General features: G+C 42.1%; 1 protein-coding gene across 1 annotated transcript in view; it reads right to left on the bottom strand.

Annotated features, from left to right (window-relative positions):
• Nucleotides 1-1,544: 1,544 nt before the first annotated feature.
• Nucleotides 1,545-10,572, bottom strand: part of LOC141898934 (cytosol aminopeptidase-like) — a 111,153-nt gene continuing 102,125 nt past the window's right edge. The window contains exon 11 of the mRNA XM_074785086.1: nucleotides 1,545-1,780. Within this exon, the coding sequence (XP_074641187.1) occupies nucleotides 1,545-1,780 (236 nt within the window). The remainder of the gene's footprint in view (nucleotides 1,781-10,572) is intronic.

The raw sequence follows: 10,572 nt of genomic DNA, 5'->3' as shown, positions 1-10,572 counted from the left end.
GACTACAATATTCAGACCTCGACCTATACTTGTAGTTTGCTGCTTAATATTTTCAGGTGACAAGAAATTACAATTTATTACAAATTCTATCAAACAGAAAACACAGCGCTCATCTTCTGCTGCGATTATTCAGCCTATTTTCATGTCAAATGTGCATGCGTTACAGCATCACGTGTACTGTACGAGCTTGTGTGTATGTCATCTAGCACCCCGGGCAAACATGGAGGCCTCGGGTAAGTGAATGTTCGCTTACACTTCAATGTCAATCAAAACAATCACCGGGCATTAAAATGAAACATTACCTATGGTGGATGTGTGAAATAATTACATCCTCACCAACAATGAGCATTTGAATTCGCACGTATACGGCACCTAGTCCAACGAAACGTACGCCATTCTATGGCTTTCCTGTAATTATTTTAGTAGTGCCGGAATTCCCCGCATATCCCAAAAACAGCCAATCCCATTCACTCGTTGAGACGACGCCCCCAATCGAGGTCATTGCAATTTTATACGCGATAGCTAAGAATTTTCCCACAAAAAAAAAACAGTTTTTCGTAGAATTTTAACTCAGTTGACCATGTCATTGACGGAGGTTCGCCATGTCTTCAATCGCATCGATTATACATCGTCTAAGTCGAGACCCAACGAAACAAATGCTCACATAAAAATATGTACCACGATTTTACATAAATTGGCTCAGTGCCAACATCATATCGCTGACAAAGGTAAACCAAAAATACAACAACAACAAAATAAATTGCCTAGTTGCTAAGTTGACCATGTCATCGATGGAGGTTCGCCATGTCTTCAATCGCATCAATTATACGTCATTTAGACAAAGAACTAATGAAACAAACGCTCACATAAAAAAGCTGCCAATGGTAAACCAAAATGTAAACCCCCTATACATATATTTATATAGTTCATTTTTAGTCAGAGGTTTAATGATTCAGGAAAATCAACTTTGATAAGTTATCTTAATGGTTTTACGATTTTCTGTCCCTACTATTTTTCAATGTAAATAATCAGGATAGCAGTTACAATTTTCCAATTCGGCGTTACCACTCAGGCAGAGTCTACTGCATCATGCATTCATTCTACCAAGTACATATGATCTCTGTTGATCTTGGCCAAGCTGTGATTTAAATATTTCTTAGTATCTCCTAGGTGAAATTTAATAAATTGAGCACATAGCTCTCGTCCAGAAGCTTAATCTGATACCTGTTCGTTTTATTTGATCCGTGCCATTCATCTCTGCGGCTAAGCCAATCATAGAGAAGTCTTTGCTTTCTGATTAGCTTTTTAAAACCAATATTTTTGCGTTCAGATTTTCGCAAAAAGCTCATATAAATTTAAACGTGGCATTTTTTCAAAATTCAGCTTCGTAGGATTTGGAGAATGGATAATACTTTAATGAATGATTTGTATGAATATATGCTCAGTTGCACAGTCAAATGGCCTTAGCTCTGGAAACCATATGTCATTTAAATTTGCACCATAAGTAATAGGCTCAGCCTACGACTGGCCTAAAATACCTTGTTTCACATTTCTGCCCAGCTTAAATCTGACCAGCCCGGCCACTCATACCCCATCCATTCCCCGTCATTTTCCAATGACACAAACCCCATTCCAATATGTAAATCGGAAGCTAATTCCATAAAAGCTACATTTATACCGGGAGGTAACGCTACACTTACCTGTTCCATGTGCTCCCACATTGAGGAAGAATTTGAAAATACTCCGGCAGCAGCACATCCGATTCCAGCAACAACTGATCCTTGAGGAAACAAGAAAGAAACCCTGGTCACTGATGGTTTAACCTGGTTTTATGATACCAAGCAGCACAAACGATAGTTATCTATCTTGTCGTACTATTTACCGATAAGAAATGTCTTATACTTTGTAGCAATGAATCTTAATTGCATCGAATCAGCAATCTGACTGACAAGAAGTGGTTTTAATATGCAACCAATATCAGCACAATGTGTTAAATATGTCCATATACTTTAAGCTTAAATGAATATAACTTTTTCAAGAATAGGGCAAATAAAATCAGAAAGTGGCGTAATGCATAATAAGAGGGCCATGGGCCTTGAAGCATTGGTATATTATACTGTGGTATTAAGTGGTTATAATGTTTTACATCTGCCGGAAAATCTTCTATGCCGATGTTGATTGGGAGGACCACAGACTTGAAGGTCTATTTGTCTAGTACGATTTTATTCCTGAAAATGAATTTATTTTCTGCCGAACGATTTAGCCTAGGCTATATGTACTGTTAAACCTCATAAATGCGATTCTGTTAAAAAGACGAAACTAGTTTATTCTGATGTTTTCCATCATGTCCCAGCGAAGATATTTATATCAATCAAGATTTGGATACAAAAACCCATTTTTACGCATGAACTGTTAGGCCCCACTGAATAATGAAAAAAAAAACAGAACGATTTTTCTGAATGTAATTGCAAGACCCTCTGATCTTAGAGCTCCAAGCTCTGATGCATGTACGCATGCAAAACGTCACAGAGAGCGATGCCGGCGTTGGTGTCACTGAGGCCGGCTGATGATTGTTTGTTTGTCTTTTTGTTTGTTTGGCTTTACGTACGTCGTTTGGATCTTTGTTTCCCAAGACTATTCCTATTGGATTGTTCATTTAACCTCACGACGGTACGGCCTTTGAAGTGTTGCCCGCACACTGTTCGCAGCTAGCAGGACTCGAACCCACTTGTCACTCAGCATTGATAGTGGATTCAACAGCATCACGCCTTATCTCACTGAGCTACCGAGGCCGCTCGATTCAATTCCAAAAAACTACAGCAGCGGGAAATAACCATCGCAATATTGCAATTTACGACAAACAACGCATAAATTCAATCACTGTTGTTTAACGCATGGAAAAGATAATAAAAGGTATTTTTTCCCGCCCGGCGCGCATTACAAAGCGAATCTCTGCCGAGTGCGTAAGAGGGTGCGACCGCCTTATGAGTGCGCAGCAGGTGGGTAGGGCGTCCTAAAGTGAAAACTTATATTAGAATATAGCCGAATCAAATTTGACAATGTCAGTCAACTGATTGATGATACAACATGGTTGTTCTCGGCGTACTTAACAATGATATTTTCCTCCAATAAACAACTCTGGTAAAATTGAATAAAATGATCTATCTTTATTGGTAATATCGTATCATGGTGGTAGCCTACCATTTACCGATTGATGTTTCGTGTCATCATGAAATGGTTTTAACTTTAGTAAAGGCGTTCCCGCTCGATCACATACGGGTTTCAGTCACGAGTAGGCTGCCGTTCCACTGCTCTAGAAATACGTATTCTGACGCTGAGAATTAATCCCAAATAATCCCATGGATACTGATAGTTGGAATAACAGTGATATCCAAACACTGTGATATTTATAAACCGGAGGTACATAATTTTATGTTTTTCTATTCAGAAGAGGCTGTTCCCCATTCTTTACTGCCAATGTCAATGCGGATATATCGCTACGCAATTGTTTAACCGGCTCTCATCTACCAGATAATGAACGAGAAAAATGCGATCGAATGATTTTTTGGACCATTAAATCAGAAATCTGGCGACGCTATGTTGTGGGGAATAATTGAAACATTTTTTTTAGTCATTTTCAGCCGTTTCTAATGTTTTACGTGAACGGAGGGACAATTTGAAGTTACTATGAAAATGAGAAAAGTCGGCGCCATTTTCGTTCCATTTTACTAGCATTGGCATGACGTCATAGACGTCAACCAATGCCAGTGAATCCATTGCCCGAGTAAGTTTGTTGTTCTTTTGTTCGGGATAAATTTCCCCTTTATAGCCTATCGTCGGAGCGTAGATCATCCTTAAATGAGGTATTAGAGATTTAGAAGACAGGATCGTTACACTGGTGGCAGCGTCAATGGGATTGGAGCCTTACGGCCGAATTATTGTCGAGTTGAATCACTACCCTTAGTTTTTCAAGAAGCGTGTGTGTGAGTAGTCTGTCTGACCTACTTCCTTACGCCTGCGTATCGCGGATACTCTTCAGTAGTTAAACCGTTGTTATACGCTTGCTTTAAATAGCGGGAATAATTTCAGACACTAGCTACAGTTTATTCATAAAGGTTGAGAGGTTCATAAAATAACTTTTGAAATTTTATTTTTAAATCAGTTTTTGTTCAGTATATTACATACACATTAGGAATGACTCATTCTGACCAGGATGCAGGCCAACCAAGTGCGGCCCAGGAAGGGGTCAATCCAACTGCAGGTTTGGATGATTTTTTAAGCTCAATTACCACATTTGTCTCCCGTAGCATAAAAAGGGAATCTGAATCCCCATCAGGGACCAGGGAGGATGCCCGTGGAAAAATTCTGTGCCCCAAAATGTACAGTATGGGGCATAATTTTCCCGTCTGGTTAGAGCATTTTGAGAGCTACTGCACATTGTCCGGTGTATGTAGTAGTGAGCTTAAGAAACAACATTTACTAACGTACCTGGACCACGAGTCATACCAGGCGGTTAAAAACCTCGTCTCGCCCCATCCCTGGATTACAATACTTTCGTTGAGGGGATAAAGAACCGTATGTCATTGACACGGTCAGCTTCCGATTTCAAAATGATGTTGAAATCTCGAGAGCAGAAACCCCAAGAAAACATCAGGCACTATGCGGATGCATTGACAGAACTCGCGCAGAGCGCATACCCAGGGGTTGATCACAGTTTGCAGGATCAGTTGGCACATGACCAATTCTTGGCAGGTGTGGCGGTACCCTCGAGTGTTAGGGAGCAGTTGTACGTGGCTTAGCCACAGTCCCTATCGTAGGCTGTGTCATTAGCTCGGGGTCATGAGACTGCGTGGCGCCTGACTGAGAGACAAGAGTCCAGACCCAATTGTCGACATGTAAATGATGTGAAGGCCAGTCAGACGGATGAGCTACTTTAGGAACTCATGGGCCTCGTCCAGGGTTTGAATGTCCGGATGGACTGTTTTGGAGGACAGGGTAAACACACAGACTCAGTCCAACTCCAAATCCATGCTGGTGGTGTCGAGAACCGGACCATACAGCGGATACATGTCCACAGGTTACATGTTTATACATGTTCCGGTAGAGGTCATTATGCCAAAAACTGCCCCGGGTAACAGGGAAAGGATTACAGGTGGTCCACTAGGGGGCAAGGGAATCGCCTCCACACCGTAGAATCCGGAAACATGTTCCTTCATCTGTAAGCGATTCCGTACATGATAAGAGCCCAAATTGTAAATAGTTCACTAGACCCTTGCGTAAGGGAAATTGTAGGGAACGAAATCTTTGGTGAAACCGATACGACAGGTCATACATATCTGGAAAAGCAGGCAACTTCAAAAGTTTTAACTCCTTACCCAGATACCTCACTGTCGGTCGGTCAACCAGGTGATGGAATTTCGGATGGTTCTCCTCTGAGGCAGGAGACACTTTCAAATGTTTTACCTCAGTGCCCAGATAACTTTCAGTTGATAAAGTCACACGAAGATACGGTCACAACCACAATAACAACTGGCCAGCCAGATGTTTCAATAGGTCCGAGCTGCCCCGTGGCTGAGAAATTGGTCCGTCATGTCGATTTTAGAGACACTGGGCTTTACTGCTCTGGTGTTCCTAATGGTTCAACACGTACGTCTATACTCTAGACACCGGTGCCTCTGTGACTTTGTTAAAAACCTCTTTCTGGGAGAAGAGTCGTAGGACCGGTCAGGGAAATCTGCTGCCAGTCGACTTTGAATAAGCCACTGCCACGGGCGCGAACATGAAGGTTCATGGGGTGGCCAAGGTAGAACTTCAGTTGGGAACCTGTAGATTCATGGTCCCCTAGTAATAGCCGATGACTGAGCTCAGGAGTGCCTGTTAGGTAGTGACTTCTTTGAACAGAATGGTTGCATTATTTATTACCCTGGTAGAGTTCTTGAGTATGACCTTACCCATGTACCATTGGAGACCAAGGATGCACGACTTGTTATATCCCTGGAGGACATAAGGTCGTGGCCACTGCATATTTCAAGCAGAGATATAGTGTTTTTGTTGGTATGGTTGGTCGTGGGAACCGTACTCCGTGCCTGGCTGGCAAATATCCGGTATGTCCGCGGGATAGGAAGGTAGCAATCCGCAAATGGCCAATTTTTTTAGATGAAACCATTAGGGTTCGTCGAGGGGAGTTTGTGGGTATTTTCTTGCCTATCGAATCTGACCGGTGGCTACTGGCAAGTGGTGATCCAAGAATGTGACAAACCTTAAACAGCTTTTTGTTCTGAGAACCGTTTGTGGGAATGGAATGTTATGCCATTTGGTCTCACAAATGCTCCAGCCTGTTTCACACGGCTTATGTCATTGGCTCTCGACAAGGTGTCATGGAAAACAGCCTTGATCTATCTCCATGACGTCATAGTCGACTCTGCTGATGTGGTACCCCACATTTCTAAGCTGTCAGAGGTATTCAGTCGTTTCAAAGCAGCTACTATGAAATTGAAGCCAAGAAAATGTCACCTCCTCCAAAAGCGGTTAAGATTCCTGAACCACGCCGTGAGCGGGAGCAGAATTGAAACTGACCAGGCAAAAGTTGACAATGTCCAAGGTTGGCCAGCCCCTAGCAATGTATCAGTAGCACGAAGTTTCACTGGCCTCGTCACTTCATCCAAGATCTATCATGGGATATGCAGAAATGTGTAAACCCTGTCAAAGATGGGTCAGCCTTTCGAATGGGGTATCAGTCAGCAAAGAGCATTCGAACAAATTAAAAATTCATTGACAAGCTTTCCTGACTTTTCAGAGGGATCGGGGAAATTCATAGTTGATTGTGATGCTAGTAACTGGGCTATAGGTTCATTTCTTTCGCAGTTGCAAGGAAATCAAACAGAACGAGTAATAGCATATGGGGGTCGAGTTTTGAGAGGCGGGGAGGAGAACTGTTGCGCCACGAGGTGAGAAATGCTTGCTCTAGTCGAATCAATTCATTATTTCCGCCACAACTTAATGGGCGGTAAGTTCCTTGTCCGGACTAACCACTCAGCCCTAAAGTGGCTTCAGTCATCCAATATTCAATCAGGCCAAGAAGCCTGCTGGAATGAAAGGCTGGCAGACTACGATTTCGACATTGAGCACAGGTCCGGTGTCAAGAGTAATGTGACCGGATGCCTCAATACCAAAAACGGAAGCCGGATTTTAAAAAAAGAATACAAGTGTATTACACTATGTACAATTAGACGCAATACTTAAATCACAATTCACACATGAGCGTTGGTAACTGGCAGCCTATGATCGGAGGAAAAGACTCTCGGCACTGATGATTACGATATCAGTTGAATACCCCTAGTTACAACCAGGTCAATTCAGGATTGGCACTGGCAGCCGACGAACAAAAATTCTCGGCACTGGCGATAATCTAAGTTTAATGCAATTCATAATCATAATCTTAAAGTTAGGTCTTAGCTATCTATATCTATTCACCCATTCGCTGCTGAGGCCTATTTTGGCCCTGTGTGAGCATTTTTGTCAAAATTTGACTTTTTCTTTAAATAACTGCAATTAATCTATTTTTCACATATGAAACGCATAAAACTAATTGTGAATATATATTTTCACGATTTTGACATTTGGCGTCCCATAGCGGCCATTTTGATACATATGGCTGACCATACTAAAAACAACCATTTTCCGAAAAAAGTCACTAAAAAGCGAAAATAAAAACCAATAAAATGATTATGGAGAGCTGGCAGCACCGTACGGTAAGAAGGGTTATATAATGACAATAAAAAAAAATTTCAAATTTTTGGTTATTATTTCCATTTTTTACACCCATGAGCAATCTACAAGATTTTGATACAATTTTTGAAAGATTTTTTTTTGGAAAGTGCTGGCAATTCAAAATAAAACGATCGGCATTGTGCTGCAGTCATTTTGAAAAGAATAGCTAATACGCGTGCTCTGCACAAAGTGACGCCATAGAAGCGTGCTGAGCAGGTCCATAGCACTGAAAGGGTTAACCGTCAAACGCTTATACTTTCTGAATCTTATACCTAGATTCTAGCACTAGAATTAAACAATTATGGAATTTATAGAACTATTCACCTACAACTCCATCTGAATATTTAATATTTAACTTTTCCATATTATCATAGAATATTCTAGAGTATTAAACACAAGGAAGTTATTAGAGGAAAACCCTCAAACTAGCAAGGAAATTGTGTAAGAAAAATATCGAACTTACCCCACGATGCGACCACAACATGCTCGTCATTGCATGAGTGTACACATGCAGGCTTATGGCGAAATGCGCGTTGAACCAGAGAAATATATAATACCCGACCAACACGCTGATTCACTCTCGCAGATTCCAAGAGGGTCAAGCGCCATATTAGTAAAAAACCAGGTAGTTCTGCCAAATGTGCTATTACCTAAGGTCCCTATCTCACCTCGATAATAGTATTTCCGGTAGGCACTCAGGGACGACTAAGACAGAACGTAAAGTCTGCCAACAGTTTTGGTGTTTTGGACTGGCGAAGGCAGTCAATAGCTTTGTCAAGCAATGCCGTAAATGTCAGCAATGCAAAACCCTTCTAAATGACCTAAAGCGCCACTGGTACCAACACCAATCAGTAGGAGAGGGCAAAGGCTGCATATCGACATTGTTGGCCCGCTGCAACGAACAAAACGTGGAAACGTTTATATAATTGTGGTGCAGGACGCTTTCACCAAGTGGGTTGAGGCCAGGCCAGTGAGATAACCCTACCACTGGACGTCTTAGCCCTCCTGAGGAACTTATCCACCTGACCAAGTTTAGCCAGGACATGTGTAGAAACCCGACTGAAGCTCATCAGAGAGTCCGTGACCGCCTTGGAAAGCCCAACGACGTCAGGCAGCAAATTACGATAGATTTGCTCAGCATGGGGGTACAATGTGGGTGACCGAGTATGGAGGTATAGCCAGAGATATAGTCCAATAAGCGCTGGATGGGTCCTTACATAATTGTTGAGAAACTCACTGAGGTCACTTACCGGGTTCAGTTGGAGGAGGGTTTAGGGACCAAGGTTGGGACAGTGCGTTTAAATAACCTGAAGCTCTGTCATGCCCCATAGTAGAGGTTTCCCCAAACAAGTCGTGGATGAAAAAACGGAGAGGCCTTTGAACCCACCAAACACCAGTCCATCCGAGGAGCCCTGAACAGTCTGAGTCAGCTCGTGGTCCAAGGAGGAGTTAACTCCTGATCGGAGTGACTGACAACGAGCCAGCTCCGCATATGTACGACCCTAAAATGGTTGTGGTGGGTGTGTTTATTCAGGCAATCAAGACTGCGGTCGCTTCGTCAAGGAGATCGCCAATCCACCTCTCAACAAGCCGGTTTTAGGTTCTGAAAAGGACCTCATCCAGGTTTGTTGAGCAGTACGGTGGAATGGGCAGCGTTCTTGAACCGAAATTATCAGTATTTGGCAGTGCGGCGGAGGTCGGGTTAGCTGCAGATTTTACTCCTCAGTGACTCCATTTTCAAAGATTCCCAATCCACAAACGAACTGTTCATCATTGCTCACCCTGTGGAGCATCTGGAGCAGTTAGAGGAAGGGGTTAAAACAACAGGAGTCACCTGTTGTGCAGTCGTGGTTAAACACGGTATTAATAACATTCGTATCTATGGCCAGACAACAGAGAATTTACTCACTGTACAATGTTCTGGCCAGAAAATACCCAAACCTTCCTCTGTTTCACCTTTGGATGCCCAAAGCTCCTGTTATGAGAGGAAACGAGAGACGGTGGTCCCCATAGACCGAATAAACACGCACTGCGAGAAAGCGGGATCTTTTTACCATAGAGCACCCCGACCTGGAGGAAGCAGACTTAGAGAGAATCCACAACCGTCATTTGGCTATGATGACTGTCACCCGGCATATCGTCACTGTGGTTAAGGGTCACTTGGAGATATGATGTGGTAGTGGGGTGGGTATGGAAGGCGAAAGCCACCAAAACATGGTTATATGTCATTCGATAATAAAAAGGTTTAAATAGATGATGAAAACATACAAAAAGATTGTGAAAACATATAAAAGGGTGATGAAAACATGAAAAACTGTCGAAAGGTGATAAAAAGTCAATTGATGGTATTTTATTATATTTTCATATTTTATCACCTTTTCATCTCATACCACCTTTTCAATATCTTTCAACGATTGCCAATAGCAACCATTCGATGATACTACTAACGTCATCTATGTGCATATAGGCTATCAATCTACTATTTCTGGTAAATAGTAGATTGATAGTACAACTCAAACAAATGCGTATAATGTGTCGGGTAAATCAACTTAGTTGAGAAATCTTTGAATGAATGCGCAGGCGTCATGACATTGTGAATTTTAGTTTGGTTTCGCGCTTTTGGGATCAGGTCCAGTAGAAAATTAATATTTACATGAACTTTGATGACGCCAGTTTCGCTAGTTTATTCGTTCGTGCTACAGGCTAAGCTACGAGTAATCGAGGTGATTTCCAGGCAATCATCTGATTATTCGTAGTCAAATGTTTTTGAGTTACTACTATCGGCAAAAGCTATTTAGGATT

The sequence above is a fragment of the Tubulanus polymorphus genome, chromosome 2 (genome assembly GCF_964204645.1).
Source record: "Tubulanus polymorphus chromosome 2, tnTubPoly1.2, whole genome shotgun sequence".
Classification (NCBI taxonomy): Eukaryota; Metazoa; Nemertea; class Palaeonemertea; order Tubulaniformes; family Tubulanidae; genus Tubulanus; species Tubulanus polymorphus.
This window is presented reverse-complemented; position numbering and strand designations above follow the sequence as displayed.